General features: G+C 44.3%; 1 protein-coding gene across 1 annotated transcript in view; it reads right to left on the bottom strand.

Annotated features, from left to right (window-relative positions):
• Positions 1–23528, bottom strand: part of LOC115110903 (ubiquitin carboxyl-terminal hydrolase 43-like) — a 95028-nt gene that overhangs the window by 58869 nt on the left and 12631 nt on the right. The window contains exon 2 of the mRNA XM_065010217.1: positions 20388–20537. Coding sequence (XP_064866289.1) covers positions 20388–20537 — 150 coding nt within the window. The remainder of the gene's footprint in view (positions 1–20387; positions 20538–23528) is intronic.

Raw genomic sequence — 23528 nt, 5'->3', positions numbered from 1 at the left:
TGTGGAGGAGAGTTCCTCTAACTAACCAACGCCACTGAGTCTTTTCTTCCAAGTCCACTTCAGCATAGCACAGACCGGAATGTGCCCGAAGCATGACCTTCCCCTCTTGCACGGGGCTTCAATAGGCACATACAATCACAAATGTTCCCTCTTCTCTCATTTCCCTCCACTCTCACTTTAGTGAGTTCCTCTATGGTTTTAGCTCTCTCCATCACACTCTACCCCACTCAGTCACTCCCTCATCCTTCTCTCATAACATTCTCTCTTTTCCCCTCCCTGTGTGGTACGGTAATGCTCTGCTGAGCCTCCTCTTATTTGTCAAGGGGTAACAGGTCTTTAGAGCAGGCATTGAGAGCAGAGAGAGAGATAGAGGCTAGGAGGTCTGCTCTCCTGAGGCCTATGCTCCTACAGAACATATAGCTAGCTGAATTCATGCCTTTACTACCACTCTCTGGCCTCCTCAGCAGCAGAGTTGACTGGAGCTGGAGAGATAATACATTCCAGAGTGATCTTTGTGCAGAGATAACAACACAGTGTTCCGAGACCAATGAGCCCAGCCCAGACACAGTCTTATCACCTCACTAAATTCCCTGGTGAGCCTGGCCAAGTCATCAGACTGCGAGGCGGCAGCAGCATGTTAGCAGCAACCGCTAGTATGGCTAGGACGATACCAGTATCGCAATCTGTTTTCAGTGGCAAAAATTAAAACACGAAGCAGACTAACTCTTTGGTCCTTTAAAAACCTGCTGTATGTCAAATAATGTATGCTATAGTTTGGAAAGTAAATAAATGTGACTCTGGATGACAACATAATGTTTGTTTCCAACATTAGGGCTGTTTTCCTAAAGAAGTTAAATCCGCTTTGTGTTTTGTTTCCTTGTCACTAAATGAATATCGCGATACTACAGGTAATCAATTGGCTACCCGGACTATTTGCATTGTGTGCGTGTGAACCCCTCTTTTACGCTGCTGCTACACTCTGTTTATCATATACATATGCATAGTCACTTTAACTATACATTCATGTACATACTACCTCAATTGGCCCGACCAACCAGTGCTCCTGCACATTGGCTAACCGGGCTCTCTGCATTGTGTCCCGCCAACCGCCACCCGCCAATGATTTATTACTAAACCTGTATAAATAGCTTCATCAGTAAAGGCTACGATTGCATGCCTGACGCAGGCAACGTAGTCATGTTTATTTGACTTTGCCCTGGTGTTTTTATTAACAGCAATACTGTGTAAACAAACTAACAGATATTTAATTTGTTCAACTTAGTGCTTGATAGGGTTGTGAGAGGCATCACAACAACTTCAAGCCCTTTAGCGTCTAAATTGAATAAAATAAGCTGAATTTAATAGCTAACCGGGCTATCTGCATTGTGTCCCGCCACCCACCACCTGCCAACCCCTCTTTATGCTACTGCTACTCTCTGTTCATCATATATGGATAGTCACTTTAACCATATCTACATGTACATACTACCTCAATCAGCCTGACTAACCGGTGTCTGTATGTAGCCTCGCTACTTTTATAGCCTCGCTACTGTATATAGCCTGCCTTTTTACTGTTGTTTTATTTCTTTACTTACCTATTGTTCACCTAATACCTTTTTTGCACTATTGGTTATAGCCTGTAACTAAGCATTTCACTGTAAGGTCTACACCTGTTGTATTCGGCCACGTGACAAATTAATTTTGATTTGATTTGATACTAGTATCCAGAGGTGTGGACTCGAGGCACATGACTTGGACTAGAGTCAGACTCGAGTCACAAATATGATGACTTGCCACCTTGACTTTAACACCAATGACTCGTGACTTAACTTGGACTTGAGCCTTTTGACTCAACCTGACTTGATAACCTCCCCAAGCCCAAATATGAAAAATTATGCTATTAAAAAAAGTGTGAAGCACATCAACTCTTCATTTAACAGATTACAGTTTGATTACAGCCAATCAAATTGTGCCAGCTGAGAAAAAGTTGTGCGTGGCAGTGCAGAGGAACGTCGGCGGGTGAATTCAGATGGAGCCCTTGGAAAGATGATACCCAAATTATTATTTCCAGATATAAAGACGACGCTGTATCAACAAAAAACGGATTGCAACTTGCAAAACATGCGGGAAGAAAATTGCAGACGGAGGCGCAACAATTTCCAACTTTGTTCGACATTTGAAGCTGCACAAAGAATGGTAAGTCGTGGCTAATATAGCCGACAGCTATATCATTTATAACTCTGCTAGTGTAGCATGTAGGCTAACATAACATTAAATCAATGAGCTTTCACACAGTCAATCAGTGCGAGAACGTGATCATTGCACCCAAGATTGAGCTACAACAGGCAGTTGGTAGCCTAAATCCTGCCTGATGTTACTGCTGTTCCTAAAACCATTGACATACGTTAGCCTACTGTAACCACACAGAGAGAGTGAGTGTGTGTGTGTGTGTAAGGTTGGGCGATTGTGTACAAGCCTACATCGCCCGATTGCGCCCCATAGCGATCCTCGATAGTCGATCACTTTTTTTTTTGGGGGGGGGGGGTCTTTCTCATGGCTACCCATGTATTTCCATGTAAAAATAACGTTTATTTGGAAAGTAATAAATATATAGATATTTTTAAAAGCATTCATGATTTGCGTAAATGTAATATACTAACTATTACTCTTGTTAAAAAAATATTTGGTGAAGAGCACATTATGACTTATTTAGGACTCGAAACTCAAAGTTTGAGACATGACTTGATACTTGTCGGTCTTGACTTGAGACTTGACTCGGTGTCACGCCCTGACCTTAGTTATCTTAGTTCTCTTTATTATTTTGGTCTGGTCAGGGTGTGACTAGGGTGAGTTTGTTAGTTTTTGTATTGTCTAGGTTTTTTTTATGTCTAGGGGGTTTTGTAAGTCTAGGTTTATGTAGGTCTATGGTGGCCTGAATTGGTTCCCAATCAGAGGCAGCTGCTTATCGTTGTCTCTGATTGGGGACCATATTTAGGTAGCCATATTCATTTGGTGTTTTGTGGGTTCTTGGTCTATGTTTAGTTGCCTGTCTGCACTACGCATATTAGCTTCACGGTTCGTTTAAAAACATTTTTTTTTAAAGTTTGTTTAGTGTTCTTTGTGTAAATAAAGAAGAATGTATTCTTATCACGCTGCGCCTTGGTCTCCTCGTTATGACGAATGTGACAGAATAACCCAGAGAGGGTCTCCAGAGAGGGTCCCCAGCCCGGGGTCCCCAGCCCGGGGTCTCCAGCGACGGTCCCCAGCCTGGGGTCTCCAGAAAGGGTCCCCAGCCTGGGGTCTCCAGCGACGGTCCCCAGCCCGGGGTCTCCAGAGAGGGTCCCCAGCCCGGGGTCTCCAGAGTGGGTCCCCAGCCTGGGGTCTCCAGCGACGGTCCCCGGCCTGGGGTCTCCAGAGAGGGTCCCCAGCCTGGGGTCTCCAGCGACGGTCCCCAGCCCGGGAGATGTTGAAAAGACTATAACACTGTTTAATGTGACCAGTATGACCAGTTAGTGACCAGTATGACCAGTATAATAACAAATCCATTGTAGATCAGGCTTGCAAAGACTAGGCTGCCTATCATACGCCAACGATTTTGCGCTTCAGCACCATTCTCTCACTCGTTGCGCCTTGTATCCCCCGTAGTTGAGCCGACCATGTCAAACCACACTGCTGTCTCATCCTTAGAAATTATGTTGTTCTCCTATTTTCTTTTGCTCAATCTTTACATTGCTCACTGAAGTTTACTCGTAAACAACTCATTTTAGACCCCGTGTTTATTCGAAAAAGGCTGAAATGTGTGTCGATGCCTGGCTATTAAAAGGGACAGGCGGCTATTTGAGACGGCATTTAATTTAAGTTTTACGGAATGTGGAAAACTATAGTATGCATCTTAAGAGGTCTCATAAACTTGAATGTCCTGTCTAACATTGAGATGCTATCTTGGAACACACACATACACGCACGCCCGGACATACACACAAACACACACATACACGCACGCACGCCCGGACATACACACAAACACACACATACATGCACGCCCGGACATACACACACACACACACACACATACACGCATGCCCGGACACACACACAAACACACACATACACGCACGCCCGGACACACACACAAACACACACATATACGCACGCCCGGACATACACACAAACACACACATACACGCACGCCCGGACATACACACAAACACACACATACACGCACGCCCGGACATACACACACACACACATACACGCACGCCCGGACACACACACAAACACACACATACACGCACGCCTGGACATACACACAAACACACACATACACGCACGCCCGGACAAACACACAAACACACACATACACGCACGCCCGGACATACACACAAACACACACATACACGCACGCCCGGACATACACACAAACACACACATACACGCACGCCCGGACATACACACACACACATACACGCACGCCCGGACACACACACAAACACACACATACACGCACGCCTGGACATACACACAAACACACACATACACGCACGCCCGGACATACACACAAACACTCAAAGGCAACAGACTGATGTCCAAGACGGGAACATAATGTACTGTACTGTGTGTCCTTGATAAATGCTTTATCAAACGACTCCACTTGTCATGGACACAAAGAGAAACAGCAAGTTGTCAAAAAGCCTGTGTTCATGTCTGCTGCTTCTTCTAGGCCATCAACTCTGTGACACAAAAAAGTAGTATGTCTGTGAAGGATGGCGCTTTAGTGTTCTGCTATAAGTGAACATGGAGATGAACACATTTTCAAAAGGGAGATTCAGATTAAATTAAAATGATTTGAGCTCTTTCCAACAGTTCTAAGATGAGGTGGCTGTGGTTGAGAAGTCTCACTGACAGAGCAGAGCCCTGTAATGGAGAGGAAAGGCCAATTGATGAGGGAACATTTCATTAGAAGCAGAGTGGACAAATAATGATTTATTACTAAACCTGTATAAATAGCTTCATCAGTAAAGGCTACGATTGCATGCCTGCCGCAGGCAACGTAGTCATGTTTATTTGACTTTGCCCTGGTGTTTTTATTAACAGCAATACTGTGTAAACAAACTAACAGATATTTCATTTGTTCAACTTAGTGCTTGATAGGGTTGTGAGAGGCATCACACAGCCCTTTAGCGTCTAAATTGAATAAAATAAGCTGAATTTAATTTTGTCAGCAAATATTGTCGGCAGGGTAGCCTAGTGGTTAGGGTGTTGGACAAGGTACAAATCTGTCGTTCTGCCCCTGAACAGGCAGTTAAACCCACTGTTCCTAGGCCGTCATTGAAAATAAGAATTTGATCTTAACTGACTTGCCTAGTTAAATAAAGGTACAATTCAAAATAAAAATACAATTAAAAGCAACTACCCACTGGGCACAGACGTCAAGCCAACGTACATTCGCATTGGTTCAACGTAATTTCATTGAAATGATTGTAAACAACATTGACTCAATCAGTGTATGCTCAGTAGGTATCCTTAAAGACTATGCTCAGTAGGTATCCTTAAAGACTATATCAAATAAAATACATTCAGATTATGATCCGCAATTATCCCCTTGAAAATAATTTCAGTCACAGATACAGTACAATATCGCAAACATACAGCAGACACACATGAAGAAAAGCATGGTCAGTGGTTACAAGTGTGTGTTCAGGATGGACATACAGCAGACCCACATGAAGAAAAGCATGGTCAGTGGTTACAAGTGTGTGTTCAGGATGGACATACAGCAGACCCACATGAAGAAAAGCATGGTCAGTGGTTACAAGTGTGTGTTCAGGATGGACATACAGCAGACCCACATGAAGAAAAGCATGGTCAGTGGTTACAAGTTTGTGTTCAGGATGGACATACAGCAGACCCACATGAAGAAAAGCATGGTCAGTGGTTACAAGTGTGTGTTCAGGATGGACATACAGCAGACCCACATGAAGAAAAGCATGGTCAGTGGTTACAAGTGTGTGTTCAGGATGGACATACAGCAGACCAACGTATACAGGGATCACAGTAAATGTCAGATCAGATGATCATTTGATTGGCTGATTACAATGGCTTATCAAGTTGTCCTTTCAAACAGTTCTAGTGAAAGTCCCTTCTAAAAGAAAAGTACTCTGCTGTATATATTTACAGTATAAGACCACATTTGACAAAGTAAATGACTATTGTGAAGGGGCACTTGACTGGGCACAGAGGAGATGAGGACATTAACGAAGTCTGAAAAGAGAACATGGAGGAATTTCAGACACTGTCAGTTTAATGCACAAAACAGAACTCATCATGTAGTAGTAACGTGCGACCGCTAATACCCAAGATATGTTAAATTGTCAAATTGTCAACCTTGCTTAATCCAAAAGCCTCAATGCCAGGAGAGGCGTGTGCCGATACCCCGGGAGTAAGAATAACATTAAAACTCCAATCCCTCACCCTGGCAGCTACAGCAGTGTAATTGATTCTTAGGATTTAGATAAATGACAAAGATACAGTTGTGAGCAACTGAGTGGAAGGACTAGAGCCTTGTGTTGCCAGCGCAGCACTGTCAACGAGGGGGACAGAGTTAATCTATTGTGATTCCTGAGCTGACTGACCAGAGAAAAATACTGCAGCATTGTTATCGGCTAGTGAAAGTGGACGGTGGCTCAAAGGGGTCATTTTCTGTAACCACCAGAGCATACCAGTTTTGACAGCGATTTAAGTCCATGTCCAGACATTGGTAAGTGTAAAATTGAAGGATAAAATCAAGATAATAAGCACTACAGTACAAACAAACGTCCTGCTCTTACGACACTCCACCACGCTCGAGGCCATTCACTTCACACAGTAAACACAATTCTCCAGTTGAGATGCCATTACAAACGGATTTGGCACTGGTAGCACTGAGAACCACAGTTACAGAAACATTTACCCATCGTCAACTCTCCATAGAGCGTAATGACAAGACTAAGACCGATAACGGGACTTTATTTCATTGTGGTGCTGACTGAGAGCCTGAAATCACACACATTAACAGAATGGTCTGTCCTCTAGTGAGGTCTTAAATAATTAACCCAAATGTCACCCATAGTGATTCATACCAGTGTTCAGGAACCTGGGCACTTTCACTCCACCGCAGAGGAATTCCGGCAAATATCCTGCGCGGATCACCTGCCTCGTCCTGATGGGTTTTCAGGAATGGAGCGTAAATGGGGACGAGGTTTCCCAGTAATGGGCCTGCAGTGAATAATTGAAGCATCCATGGAAACACAGAGATGGACATGTTCTTCTGGAAGGAGCAGAGCACTAGGGGAGAATGATTGAGAACAGGGGCTGCAACAGCAGAGCTCTAACCTCTCCAGTAGAGCTGAACACACAGACAGTGAAAGAGAGAGAGAGTGCACTACACAGCGCTGTCATGCACCGCGTTAATGAATAATGGACGTCTCCCTCTGAGAAACCTCCTACCACGTCCCTCTCTAAAAATAGCCCCTTCTTTAGTCAAGGTGGACAGGGGTAGCAGCACTACTGTCAGAGCCCCCCCATAGGGAATCACTCTTTGTGGGAGCATCGTTATGGACATGCTAAGTGGGAATGCTCTGCTGAACAGGGTGAGGCTGACCTCAGTGTGTAGTAGGTAGGTAGTGGCCGCTAGATGATGTGTGTGTCTGGTCAGGTCTGGTTAGTGGGAGTATGTTAGAAAGCAGACCTGTCCAGAGGCAGAATTCTGGCCTTGGTATCCTTCTGTGAGTTCACAAAGGGTATCAGCTACAATTACCCCTGGGATCTCAAGACTGGTTATACAGTCCAAAAATACCAAAAGTATGTGGACACCTGCTCATCGAACATCTCGTTCCAAAGCAGATACCCACATGCCATCTTCTCATTGGTTACATCCACGTGGGTGACTGAAAGACGAACGGAGGTCGGTGGTGGTAATACACGTTATGAAAGTTAGTTGCCAATCGCCAACGTCCAAAGAAGAAAAAGCCTGGAAGGAGGAGAGATGACTAGAAACGATTCGGTTGACCGTTTTATGTGTAGATTAATTGTCGGAGTAGAGGACCTTGTGCATTTCAGGTAAAATAACAACTCAATGTTTATATCCCAGGACAAATTAGCTAGCAACTGCAAGCTAGCTAGCTAAATTGCCTTAAATGTTTAATGCTTTTCGACCTGTCCCCAAATTAATATAATTGGTTCAGAGTTTGTTTTGATATTTTAACCTGTGTGTCGTGATCGCGTTTGGTGTGGGGGGACAAAATCAATTTGCGCAAAATGGCACACACTTGTGGCCGATTAGGGTACGGTGTTAGGCTTATGTGCGGTTGGTCAGCCATGGAAATCCATTTCATTAAGCTCCCAACTAACAGTTGGTGTGCTGGCGTTGCTTCTAGAGGAAGTTTGGAACTCGATAGACGATTTTACGCTCATCAGCACTCGGCGGTCCAGTTCTGTGAGCTTGTGTGGCCTACCACTTTGCAGCACTTACAGTTGACCGGGGCAACTCTAGCAGGGTAGGACCTTTACGAACTGACTTGTTGGAAAGGTGGCATCCTTAAGGTGCCACGTTGTGGGTCACTGATCTCTTCAGTAAGGCCATTCTACTGCCAATGTTTTCAATGGAGATTGCCTGCATGGTTGTGTGCTCGATTTTATACACCTGTTGTGGCTGAAATAGCCAAATCCACTAATTTGAAGGGGTGTCCACATACTCCTGTATATATAGTGTACCATGATCTCTGGTTTGATTCGGACGACAGCTGCCCACATGAAGAAATTAAGAAAATACTATAGTATACTATGGTATGAATACTATATTATAAACGGGTGGTTCGAGCCCTGAATGCTGATTGGCTGACAGCTGTGGTATATCAGACCGTATACCACGGGTATGACAAAACATGTCTTTTTACTATAATGTAAATACTGTAAAAAAAGATCATGTAAATACTGTAATAAAAGATAATATAGTAATTCATGTAGTGTGTTTGTAGATTGTAGTATACTGTAGTATGTACTATAGTGTTTTTGTTTTATTATCTTTGATACATAGAAGCTTTCTCCCTGAGGAAACATATTGGAGATATACTAAAAGAGAACATTTTCCATAACCTGTAGGTAGTAAGGACTAGGGTCTGAATAGATAGTTCAGAGCTTCGGCTCCTTCTAATAACCTGTAAGGAACACAATATATGATCTATACTTGCATGCAGGTTTCTCACTTAAGCGTGGCACAAATTGGGATATGGAGAGGGGAATGGGTAGGGTATATGCAAATTAAATATTGTAGTATTTACTATAGTTAAAAAAGTGTACACCACAATCCAGAATTAATTATTACAGTACCCTGAAAGCACATACTAGTGACAGTGCTCGGATCCTGGGTCTCCCGAGTGGTGCAGCGGTCTAAGGCACTGCATCGCAGTGCTGAGGCACCACTACAGCCTCGGCACCACTACAGCCTCGGGTTCGATCCCAGGCTATTTCACAGCTGGCTGTGACTGGGAGACCCATGGGGCGGCGCAGAATTGGCCCAGCATCGTCCGGGTTAGGCGAGAGTTTGTCCGGACAGAATTTCCTTGTCTCATCGTGCACTAGCAACTCCTTGTGGCAGGCTGTGCATCTACAAGCTGACTTCAGTCGTCAATTGAACAGTGTTTGCTCTGACACATTGGTGCGGCTGGCTTCCGGGTTAAGTGAGCAGTGTGTCAAGAATCAGTGCGTTTTGGCAGGGTTGTGTTTCGGAGGATGCATGTCTCTCGACCTTCACCTCTCCCGAGACCATAGGGGAGTTGCAGCGATGAGAGAAGATCGTAACTACCAGTTGGATAATACGAAATTGGGTAAAACACTTATTTAATGAAGAAGTGCAGAACCTGGCAACATACAATGTACTATATCTATAATCTTCTATGGAGTCATACATTTAGCTTTTTTTTGCAATTGTTGTTGTTCTTTTTTAAGTTGAACAAAAGCCTCAACTTGTATTACTAAATGCACAAAATATCAATGGAAAAGCATATCAACTCAATGTTCAGGAAAGACTGACATATAATAATGTAAAATGGAGATCTCACATTCAAGCACTTCCATGAAGCTATAACCAAGGATGTAGACATCCTTGACATAAGTGAATCAGCATTAAGGGTCTATGGCTCTTCATACAGGCAGGCTGTTGGCACAACAGATCATAATCTGCTCTAGCTGTATGCTCCAGACACACCATTCCATTGTCCGTTTCACTGAGCCAGTCAGATGGGTGGGCTACTAGTTAAATCCCAAAGTCTGGAGGTCAGAAATCCACAGAAGGGGATTGAGAATGAGACAGTCTCATAACTGAGAAGAAAAGGCAGCAGAGGACTCTGTGAAAGGGAATTTAGTTATTTTACATAAGAAAGAAGGAAAGGATAAAATGATTAGCGGGTTGAGAGACAGAGGGACATAGTCCTGGAGTGGGTAATGATATAAGAAGAGAGGAGTGTAGAAGGAGTGTAGAAGCCCTCAATGCACGGACACTTCTCTGTATAGTTCTTCAGTTGGAGAATACAGCTAGTGACAGGAGGGTAGCTAAAGTGGTAGCGAGACCTCTGACAATGATTCGACAACAGTATATGAGATATCAGCAGAATGGGTTCAGGCACAGTGGTTTGAGGTGAATGACGATATAACACATGATTAGTTGTAATGCATCAACTCAACCGACCCTAGCCAACCGACCCTAGCCAACCGACCCTAGCCAACCGACCCTAGCCAACCGACCCTAACCAACCAACCCTAGCCAACCGACCCTAGCCAACCAACTCCTTCCCAGAATCCTTGCTAGCATGCCAACTTTCCTCATTTGAGAGGGATTTTCAGACACCTACCAGCAGGTCTGCACTGAGGTCGACTTCCTTTCCTTTTAGTGGAAATAATAGCCAGGCAGTAGCTAGAGGTCAGCAGGGGATGATGATGTGACTCAGTCTCTCTGACCTCATGTCAGTCATACCGAGTGGGCTACTCTCTGAGAGCATTTGACAGATTTTCAACCATGGTAAAACCCACTGGTGGAGCACAATTATTGGCATCCTGTAACATTCTCTCACATAGTGTATGAGGTCATCTCCACAATGCTACAGTCATTGGTAACCTACATTAGATATCATTCTATAGAGCAGACTCGCTGGACCTCCACAGTAAAAAGATTAATGACAGTAAAACATTACAGCCCAGTGGAGAGAATCATCCTCCACTAATGCTGAGTGGATCTGCCCTGCCGCTTCACTGCTTGTTTTATATGGAAATAACATCAAGTCTGGAACAAAAAGAGGGAGGAAACACAGCACTTTTTGGAAGTACCTTTGCGAGCCAAGAAAATACTTAGAGGTACTATTCAAGAAAAATGCTCCTAACACTTTTTTGGGTGGATGAATATGACTTTGTGAAATTAATCATTAATGACTCATAAGCCGATTGGCTTTTAGGAGGCAGAGGAGGAAATGAATTCATATAAAGACAGGGATGTGGGTCTCCTGAGCTGATGGGGTTTATTACTGTGCTGCTGACACACTGGTGACAGGCAGGAGACACCCACAGATGGGGATGTAATGACAGGAGCAAAAGCCAAGAAAGGCTAGTAACTATTTATATAGACCACCTCTGTGTGATGCCTTTGTAATATACTTACAGAAACATGTACAGTATGTCTATCAAGAGCCATGAACTGTAAAGAATGTTTACAGCGAGTGTATAAGGTGTTATCATAGGTTTACAAAACATGTTACCCCATTCAAAAGAACTTATCAAAGACATCCAAATAAAGTGAAATGAAGTCAAACGGTCATGAAAATCTGCTGCCAACTAGCCTGTATAATTATGAGCCCTTTTACAGGTAGACTTGGAGAAAACATTCCACACAGAGGTGGTGGCTCAGCGACAGTGCAGTGCAGTATATAGAAATGTCCTTAACCGCTCCTTAAACCTTGAGTGATACATTGGGGTGTCTGAGGCAGCTTAATTGTGTCTGTGCCAGTGAAAGCAACCCCGGCAGACTGCAGATAAATTAAAAAAGGTCCTTTTTCAAGAACAGTGCTGGCAAAGGGAGGGACGCTCTCAAATTAAACCTCCACGAGAAGTCAACAATAATTCACACACACATGCACACAATCTCACACAATATCACACAATCTCACACAATCTCACACACACACACACACACACACACACACACACACACACACACACACACACACACACATTCTCTTGCTCTGTGGGGATGACGATACAGAACATGAGCCCAGTATGTATCGTCCAATCAACACTAATCTGGGTTAGAGGTCAAAGGAATACACAAGCACAGAGAGGTCACATTTGGACCCTTTCTTCCAAGCTGCTTTTCCAGCTGGGTGGCTCCGAGTCACAGGAAGCCATTCTGTTCTACAGAGCAGACAAAATCAAAGTTGGGGAGAGGAAACACTCACAGGCACAATAGGCCTGCACCCTGCCCTCTCTGACTGGAAAACAGCAACCACACATGCACAATAGGCCTTCACCCTGCCCTCTCTGACTGGAAAACAGCAACCACACAGGCACAATAGGCCTTCACCCTGCCCTCTCTGACTGGAAAACAGCAACCACACAGGCACAATAGGCCTGCACCCTGCCCTCTCCGACTGGAAAACAGCAACCACACAGGCACAATAGGCCTTCACCCTGCCCTCTCTGACTGGAAAACAGCAACCACACAGGCACAATAGGCCTGCACCCTGCCCTCTCTGACTGGAAAACAGCAACCACACAGGCACAATAGGCCTGCACCCTGCCCTCTCTGACTGGAAAACAGCAACCACACAGGCACAATAGGCCTGCACCCTGCCCTCTCTGACTGGAAAACAGCAACCACACAGGCACAATAGGCCTTCACCCTGCCCTCTCTGACTGGAAAACAGCAACCACACAGGCACAATAGGCCTGCACCCTGCCCTCTCTGACTGGAAAACAGCAACCACACAGGCACAATAGGCCTGCACCCTGCCCTCTCTGACTGGAAAACAGCAACCACACAGGCACAATAGGCCTGCACCCTGCCCTCTCTGACTGGAAAACAGCAACCACACAGGCACAATAGGCCTTCACCCTGCCCTCTCTGACTGGAAAACAGCAACCACACAGGCACAATAGGCCTTCACCCTGCCCTCTCTGACTGGAAAACAGCAACCACACAGGCACAATAGGCCTGCACCCTGCCCTCTCTGACTGGAAAACAGCAACCACACAGGCACAATAGGCCTGCACCCTGCCCTCTCTGACTGGAAAACAGCAACCACACAGGCACAATAGGCCTGCACCCTGCCCTCTCTGACTGGAAAACAGCAACCACACAGGCACAATAGGCCTGCACCCTGCCCTCTCTGACTGGAAAACAGCAACCACACAGGCACAATAGGCCTTCACCCTGCCCTCTCTGACTGGAAAACAGCAACCACACATGGCACGTTGTGACGGTCGGTGCTACTGTAAGTGATGTTGTTGTAGTCAGGTATTGGTGGTTGGCTTAGTTAGTGCACTCTCTGTAAATCACAGCAGATCTTTATGAGGAGACAGGGAAGAGAAGAGAGGATGATGCCTTAAAAGGTTCTGAGGATAATGTTTCTGACCTTGGTAACCTTGATAGTGATCGTTGTGATGATTGTGCTCAGCATGGCTGAGGAACCAGTGCAGGACATGAGTCATTTGACCCTGCATGGGAATGTCCTGTGTAGTGACCTTCTGTTGTTGAGTGTCTCTGGTAGCTCGCCTTCAGTGCTATCTCTTTTCCTGGCTTGCATCATGAGTACCACTGATAATCCTCTTTGACCCAAGATTGAACCCTGAACATTGTTCCTCTTCTCTCTACTCACACCCCTCCCCTGTGCTTCTCTATGGGCACAGAGACAGTAGATTCCCAAGACCCTCTGGTGAATATCCCATTCTCTAAAGTGAATAGCTCGGACCAGCTCAAATCTCTCAAAAGCTTTTTTTACTGCCTGTGTGTTTGCTGTGACAGCACTGACTGCATTACAATCACAGTCCCTTATTCATGTTCCAACGCTGTAGGAGGGCTGAGGGTTCACTGAGAGCAAAAGTCCTTACTGTACCCAATCTTTGTTCTGGATAAGTAAACACGTGTAAATCAGATACAAATAATTGAAATATCATCAAACATGACAACAGTTGCTGTACTGTACTGACTCTGCAACATTGCTGTCCTTGAATGGAGGTTTGCTTATCTGTCAGTCTGTCACTACCCGTTAAGGCTTCCCCACCCACAGCCACACTGTTGTACAGAGCCCAACACAACCCTGTCTCACCTCTCCCTCGCTTCACTAGCAGTGCTCAACAAGCGTCTCTTTCTTCCACCGGCTTACAAAGGGCCGCATTCATGATACAGAGAGAGAGCTTCACACCAGCACTGTTTCCTAAGTGATAAACGGTCAACAAACTGAATGCCAGTTCCATGGTGTGACTACAGTACGTGTGTGTGTATGTGTGTGTGTGTGTGTGTGTGTATGTGTGTGTGTGTGTGTATTCTTTTTAAGGAACTCAGTCGAGCTTACAACTTACTCTTGATAATGGTAACAGTAGAATGCGTATAGTGCAATTTGGAAATTGTGTGTAGTGCATCATCCGTTTTCCTCTGGTCATGTCAGTCATTGCAGACCTTAGAGAGATATTTATAACTTGTCAGAAATGTCCAGATCAACCAGCGCATGTCAGCGAATCTTTTTTTAGCTAGGTTTTTTAGCCTGTTGATTTTGTTGTAATGTCACTCAGATATAACATGAACACACATAAGACATAAGACAGGGCAAAATGTGTTAAATTGCAGGAAATTAGCTTTAAAACTGCAACATGTTCTCTCTGCCAACAAGAGGGGGGGTGAAAAGTTTGTGTCATGGACAGTACTTGTGCACATAGAGGGAAGGCGAGACATGTTCCCCAATGATGGAAGGGGGGCCAGAATGAATGTTTGGGATCCACTGACTTGAGCTTGGAAGCTCAGGGGTGGGGGAACTCCCACTGTTCACCTGGGTCTCCTGTGCTGCTTATGGTAACTGAACGCGTGCTGAAAAACAATTAATTCAGCCCCTGGGTTAGCAGAGCTCCCTCCCTGGTCTCGGTGGTGACATGAGAGGACTTATAAACCAGTTGCCTCACTCCCTCCATCCTCCCTGTGACCCGGGCTTACTCCACTGGCATCGCAATAGCTCCAGTAGGGTTAGCAGAGCTCCCTCCCTGGTCTCGGTGGTGACATGAGAGGACTTATAAACCAGTTGCCTCACTCCCTCCATCCTCCCTGTGACCCAGGCTTACTCCACTGGCACGGCAATAGCTCCAGTAGGGTGGCAGAGCTGCAGCCTGCCACAGCACAGTAACAAACACAACACAACAAACCCTTAAACTCCTCTGAACTCCCTCTTTCAAGACCCTTCTCCCAGACGTCAACAAGGGTTTGACTTTTTGTGATGTGAGAAGGATAAACACAGTTAGATGTGATAGATGTCTGAGCAGTGCTAAAATAAGAAGACCTCTCTTCATGGAGTCTGTCACCTGAAAGAGCCAATAAAAGCCTTCTCCCCTGAGGAGAGCTCCTTTGTGGGTGGCTAGCTGATACTACTGTAAATTCTTAGAGGGCTCTAAAAAGACCAATAAAGGGAAGAGTGAGTATGGTAAGTAGCAGACTTTGAGGAGAAGAGAGGGGGGGGGGACACAGTGAGAATAGCAGGATAAATCCCTTTAGTAGGTAGTGTACTGTATGAGCCCTGGGATTATTTCCTTGGCTCTAGTCTATCAGGCCACATGTTTCCATACTGATAAGAAAATGAAATCCATGACAACGCCGGTGCTCAGTCCATTCATAGGCGGCTGGGAGAGGTTCTGGCTAAACATAAGAGATGACTGTCATAAGAGATGTTCTGCTCTGTGTGTGCATGTCATTTATTGATATAGAGTTTATTCTGTTAGACAGTATTCTTTTGAATACTAGGAGGGCTTTCTCTACCTCAAAACAAGCTTTCAAGAAGAATACTTAATTCATTCAGGAGTGAGGTTCTGAGAACCTCACCACAAGCACAACCCTGACACCTGCTGAACTCCCACTATATGTTAGTCGACATTTTATTTTTTATATTACCTTTATTTAACTAGGCAGGTCAGTTAAGAACCAATTCTTATTTTCAATGACGGCCTAGGAACAGTGGGTTAACTGCCTGTTCAGGGGCAGAACGAGAGATTTGTACCTTGTCAGCTCAGGGATTTGAACTTGCAACCTTCCAGTTACTAGTCCAACTCTCTAACCACTAGGCTACCCTACCACCCCATATCATTAGAGAACATGAAGCATTAGCTTCGTACAAATTGAGATGCAGCTGCATGAGAGGTGATGTCTGTCCATCAATTAGTCAGTCATGTATTTCAGGCTAAATGACTCAGTTGACTGTCATTATTAATAGCTTTGGCATTAATGAGGACATGCTAATGTGATTTCCAGGGCAGGTTAATAATGACTTCCACAGATCTAATTGAGGTCAATATGAAGCATGATTCCTATTCCTGTCAGTATAAAGCCAACATAGAGACAAGCGATGGGCCTCTGGAAGGGGTTGTCTTTACTCAACAGCCAGAGCAGAATGCATACATGATGAAGCCATGACAAAACCCAAGTATTTACAATGAAATATGTTCTTATTCAAATGAGAACAAAACTACTGAATTAGTCGTTCATTTCTTCATTCTCTCTTGTAACGAAAAAAATATTTGAAATATGTCTCCAAATGCAACATATTTTTTACTTGAAATCCAATACTTTATAAAATCTCTAGAATGAGTTAATAACAATAAAAACACTGTATTATTACAACTCTATCATAGGTTTGTACAACTGTAAATAGTTTCTTGGGCATCAGCTTTTGTGGGTTAGATAACAGGCTCAAAATGGCCAGAAACAAATAACTTTTTTCTGAAACTCGTCAGTCTATTCTTGTTCTAAGAAATGAAGGCAATTCCATGCGAGACATTGCCAAAAAACTGAAGATCTCATACAACACTGTGTACTACTCCCTTCACAGAACAGTGTAAACTGGCTTTAACCATAATAGAAAGAGGAGTGGGATGCCCCAGTGCACAAATGAGCAAGAGGATAAGTACATTAGAGTGTCTAGTTTGAGAAACAGACGCCTCAGAAGTCCTCAACTGGCAGCTTCATTAAATAGTACCCGCAAAACACCAGTCTCAACGTCCATAGTGAAGAGGTGACTCCGGGATGCTGGCCTTCTAGGCAGAGTTCCTCTGTCCAGTCTCAACGTCAACAGTGAAGAGGTGACTCCGGGATGCTGGCCTTCTAGGCAGAGTTCCTCTGTCCAGTCTCAACGTCAACAGTGAAGAGGTGACTCCGGGATGCTGGTCTTCTAGGCAGGGTTGCAAAGAAAAAGCCATATCTCAGACTGGCCAATAAAAAGATGGCAAAAGAACACAAACACTGGACAGAGAAACTCTGAGTCGGACAGGCACTGGCAGGAGTATGGGGTAACGTTAGTTTCAGCATGGTGAGGGTGAATTCAATTATTCAACATCTTGCTAGATAGCTAGCTAGCAATATCAGCGAAGCCATCTGCAGCCACATATTGACTACCTAGCAACATGACATAATTTCTTATTTCTGGAGGCAGTGGAAATGCAATTTGAGCTAGCCGACGAAGACCAGCCCAACCTGGGTTGGCTTCAAAGTGCCAATGGAAGCTGGGCTTAATGGGCCATATAGCTGGGAGGAAGTCCCTCAGACAGAGAACACAATAACAAGTTCAAAAGTTCAAATGGGTCTCCTTCACACAGAAAGGTGAACCATTGGAGGTGTGGTGTGGGAAGATAGCCTAACCAAATTGATATTACCAGTTTGTCTTGCCTAAACTAAAGTAAAAGTGTGTAAAAGCAATGATGAAGCGGAGCGGCACACTGTCAAAAACAGCAGGTTTTTGTCCCCCACACTGTCCGGCACACTGTCAAAAACAGCAGGTTTTTGTCCCTCACACTGTCCGGCACACTGTCAAAAACAGCAGGTTTTTGTCCCTCACACTGTCCAGCACACTGTCAAAAACAGCAGGTTTTTGTCCCTCACACTGTCCGGCACACTGTCAAAAACAGCAGGTTTTTGTCCCTCACACTGTCCGGCACACTGTCAAAAACAGCAGGTTTTTGTCCCTCACACTGTCCGGCACACTGTCAAAAACAGCAGGTTTTTGTCCCTCACACCGTTAACAAAGTGTGACAACTTTTTCCTTGACGTGTCCCAGACTTATAATGACAGGCCTTATCAGCAGTCCTCCAGTCCCAGCCTCCTCTGATGTTCTCTGTGGCCTGATACAGAGAGACAGAGACACAGTCCAGATCACCTCCTGTGCCCTCTGGCCCTGCACTGAAGGGCAACTCATCTCAGACACAGATTGAAGCTTTGTTCAAGTATTGGATAGACACTGCATAGTACTGTATATGGCCAGATAAACAAAGAAGGGGGTGTCAACAGAAATATAGAGAGAGAGAAAGATAGAGGGGGGGGTAGATGGAGAGAAAGGGGGAAAGTACATTTGAGGGGACCGAATGCTCATTGCTCACAGTAAACAACTAAATTGAATGGCTCAATGAACTGAGGCCCATACAAACACTCACTGTCTCACACACACAACTCACAGAGCATCACTTAGCCTATACACATGCATACACCCATAAACACAAGAACACACCCACCCATATGCAAACACACTAACCTGCTAACCTGTTAGAAGATAGATCAAGTAAGAAAATCACACTTTGAGGAATCTTACATACAAGACTACAAAGCTGAGTTCACACTGGCAACTGTATCTCAAAACCTCTGTCTTAGCCTACACACAGTCTAGTTTTTAGTCTTAACCATAGCCTTTGGTTCAGTAGGTCCCTACATGGTTAGTGTCAGTGAGATTCACTTCAACAGACCATGGCTTGAGACCACCTCTTACTTTGATCTATTAATTCAAGTATGCAGTGTCAAATTCAATTGATGCAACAAAGACCAAGCTGTGTTTTATCCAAAACAAGAGCCAGCAGGCCTAAACAGTAGCCAAGCTGTACTGGTCCGGAACACCATTTACCCTCCCTCAAACCATGCATCTCACTTCGGTTACTTAACACACACATATCAATTTGATAAAGACATGTTGAATCCCAAATACAGTGATGTATTGTTCTGTGAATCTGAGACTGAAATTCCCCTCCACCAGAATAGCGATGATACAACAGAATAAATCAGTGGAGTAAGGTCTGTGGGAGAAGGGACACTGATATCATTTAGATGTATTTGTGATGACTCACCAACCGTGAATTTAGCACTTGGTATGAATCATTCCATCACCCTGATAGCACTGCTAAAGAGGGGGTGTATTTCAAAAGCAGAAATATGTTTTTAATAATGCATGAAACTCCCTGCTAATGGGCACAGTGGAACCGATCAAAGGCCTATCCAGGGGGTGTCAGGCTCCACTGTGCCCACAGGCATACCTTCAGGAGGAGCCATGCACAGAGAAAGTATCAAACAGCAAATTACCCAGCTTTGATTCTACTCCTCAGGCTGCACAGAAGACATTATAGAACAAAGTTGCAGGTCTCCTGTGAAAGCAGCAGTTTCACTTGTGGCATCAGCTAGACGGCTGCAGCACACAGGGCATGTTCACAGACAGACAGAACTATGGAAACCCATCACAACAGCTCTAAGCTGTTCCTCCCCACAAACACAGGAAATAAGTTTGTCAGAGAGGCAATTGTTTCCAAACAGGTACATGAACAATTTCACCGAAGGGGGTAAGGCAATACAAGGTATAGAGGGAGCTTTATCCCTCACACAGGGTTATCAGAATGATCTGTTGATACGTATGCCATTTAGAGCACAGGAGAGAAGGAAATATGTCACTTCTATGCAATGCTGCTCTTCCTCTCACATCTGTTCAGAATTATTCAGAATCACAGAGTACATAAATTAAAGTCGATTAATGATGTGTTAGCACATTTAGTATAGATCCACGGGTAGATAAGTACATCAATAATTGAGAGCTGAATTTACATTGTACAAACGTAGAGCTGCAAAGAACATAAAGATGCTGTTGCAAATGCCTGGAGAAACCGACGTTCTTTTGTGAAACCAAGGTTCTGTAAGTAAATGAAAAGATCATTTTCTGTATAGCAATAGATTTTACAGACAGTAGTTATTGCTGTTGTGAGTGGGGAGTGCAAGGCACTGTTGAGACTTGTGGCTCTAGCCTACACTTTGAGTTCAGTACAGTTCAATGTGACTGTGTGACAGTGGATGGAGTAGGCACTCTTACCTTCCCTGGGGCTTTGGTCTTGTTATTGTTGTTGCTGCAGGAGGACAAGTTGACATCTTCGTGAACTCGGTCCAGAAGCCAAAGCAGGAACTCCAGGGCGTCATGTTGTGAGTTTCCTCGGAATTGGGATCCATACTTGGATACTATACTCTAGAGAGGGAAAGGAGATTCACATGGTCAATGAAGGAGTCCATGTAAAACTGTATTGTAAACATTGGTGAATTAGTGCGTCTTCAATGGACAGAGAAAACAGATTAGCTGACTTGTTTTAAAATGGTTACATTGATGTAATTCAAGATGAATGTACTATAACCACACAGTGTGCTTTTGAAGTAAAGACTTATGCATGCCTAAATGCATGAATAACCTTCTGCTGTCCGGATAATCCGGACATTTTGCATAAGAGTGGAAACCTAAAACAGCAGTGGGATAATTCAGATCCAAATCTGACAGCTTGTTAGGATTTGAGATGTGACGGGAATACCCAAATTGCAGTACCAAAAGCTATTGGTTTGTTTACTGCCATTCCCACTTCCATAGAAACATGAAACAAACAGTGCAATATTAACTGGCCAACTGAGGTGTGTAGGACCCTATATAATCAATTCTATTTTTTGCCAAATTCTATTTGTTTTTTTCTCAAATTCCGTTTTCTCAGTTTGGTTTTTCCAGGTTTCTGTTTTCCCCCCAGTTTTTTCACGTTTTCACTCTCAAAATATATTTTTGTTGATAGAAAAACAACAACATTTTATGTTTTAGGTCCACACCAATGCTTAAACCACATCAGGAGACCACTTTTGAGGTCTGGGAAAAATATATTACATTTACATTTTTGGGTGTAGATCCCCTTTTATTTATTGCACACCAACACTGTTTCGTTAGCTGTGTTTCTGGAACACACATGAGATTGCAGAGTTTGCTAAACAAATCGCCACTGGATTGATGCAAATCATCATGATATCATTCTGCCAGGTAGGTATAGGCTTATAGGTAGGTATACATTTTAAAGGAAAATACGAATCACTGATGCATTTTGTTCATGTCTTCACACCATAGTGCCCTCAGAGCTCATCACTAAGCTAAGGACCCGGAGACTAAACACCTCCCTCTGCAACTGGATCCTGGACTTCCTGACGGGCCGCCCCCCAGGTGGTAAAGGTAGGCAACAACATATCTGCCATGCTGATCTTCAACACGGCGGGGGGGCCTCTCGAGATTGTGTGCTTAGTCCCCTCCTGTACTCCCTGTTCATCCATGACTGCGCATTCAAGCACGACTCCAACACCATCATTAAGCTTGCAAACGTCACAACGGTGGTAGGCCTGATCACAGACAACGAGGAGGTCAGAGACCTGGCCGTGTGGTGCCAAGACAACAACCTCTCCCTCAACGTGATCAAGACAAAGGAGATAATCGTGGACTACAGGAAAAGGAGGTTTGAGCACTCCCCCATTCACATCGATTGGGCTGTAGTGGAGCAAGTCGAGAGCTTCAAGTTTCTTGATGTTCACATCACCAACAAACTATCATGGTCCAAACACACCAAGACAGTCGTGAAGAGGGCACAACAATGCCTATTCCCATTCAGGAAACTGAAAATATTTGGCATGGGTTCTACAGCTGTACCATCGAGCGCATCCTGGCTGGTTGCATCATCCCCCGGTATGGAAACTGCTCCGCCTTCGACCGCAAGGCGCTGTGGAGGGTAGTGCGTACGGCCCAGTACATCACTGGGGCCAAGCTTCCTACCATCCAGGACCTCTATACCAGGGTTGTGTCAGAGGAAGGCTCATAAAGTTTTAAAGACTCCAGTCACCCTAGTCATAGACTGTTCTCTCTGCTACTGCATGGCAAGCAGTACCGGAGCGCCAATTCTAGATCCAAAAGGCTCCATAACAGCTGCTATCCCAAAGCCATAAGACTGCTGAACAGTTAATTGAATGGCTACCTGGACTACTTACATTACGCTGCTACTACTTGCCATTTATTATTTATGCATAGTCATTTCACCATTACCTACATGTACATATTACCTCAATTACCTCGACTAACCTGCACCCCCACACATTGACTCTGTACCGGTACCCCCTGTTTATAGCCTCGTTTTTTTTTTTACTTAAAAAAATAATAAAAAAATGTAACTCTTATTTTTCTAAAAACTGCATTGTTGGTTAAGGGCTTGTAAGTAAGCATTTCACAGTAAGGTCTACACGTGTTGTATTCGGCGCATGTGACAAATACAATTTGATTTGATTTATGATATGTCTGGTGTGTCTGTTGGTCCACCTGTGGCTGCACACAGGATCCCTTCTTCAGGAAGCTCAGCTGTAGGCCTAATTCCTGTAGCACAGCCCCCACAGTGGACCCACAGCGGGTCAATCATTGCCTCAAGCCCCATGTCCGTCTCCACAGAACGCAGAACAAAGGGATTCTTGAATTGCACATTTTCCCTAATGCTCTTCATGCTTCCCTCGTCGCCTACTGTCTGAGACAAAGCTATTTCAGGTCCCGGGCAGAACATCCTCAAATGCTGCTGAGCCCAATCAGAGCTGACCTTGGATGCCTCCAAGGTCATATTCAGTTATTCAGAAACATTTGTCTCAACACCACACACACACACACAACTATAGTACTAGTTTTACCCAAACTTAACTGACAGATATAAAGACCGTTCTTTTGACATACGTCTGTAGATATCACTCTGCCACAAAAAGAAGTAGGTTGAGGAATACTTAAGCCCACATGGAACACAATGTAAGTTGACAGGTATCTAACAGGCATACTGTATGACTCTATCATACAGTACAGTAGATCTCGCTATCATTGGTACAACCTGTATAATAACACACTGTGTGTGGGAGGTACTGCTTTCTCTACCTATCTTCAAAGTAGCTACTCAGCTGAACATTGTACAAAGTGAACACGCATTCATAAACAGAGAGCAAAGTGATTATTGGGATGTGTCAAAGCAAACGTAGGAGTAGAAGAGAGTAGTCTCCGAATGCTGTCTGAAAGTGTGCCTCTTCCTACAGTGTCTATTTTTAGTCAGAGACAAAGTCAGGTGAGAAGTATCACACTGTTCAGGTCCTTACACACAATTACAAAACAATGTGGACAACAAAAATAAGACATCACCATCAC

Source organism: Oncorhynchus nerka, linkage group LG26, assembly GCF_034236695.1.
Source record: "Oncorhynchus nerka isolate Pitt River linkage group LG26, Oner_Uvic_2.0, whole genome shotgun sequence".
Taxonomy (NCBI): Eukaryota; Metazoa; Chordata; class Actinopteri; order Salmoniformes; family Salmonidae; genus Oncorhynchus; species Oncorhynchus nerka.
Note: the sequence above shows the minus strand (reverse complement) of the source record. Positions and strands in the feature narration are given on the sequence as shown.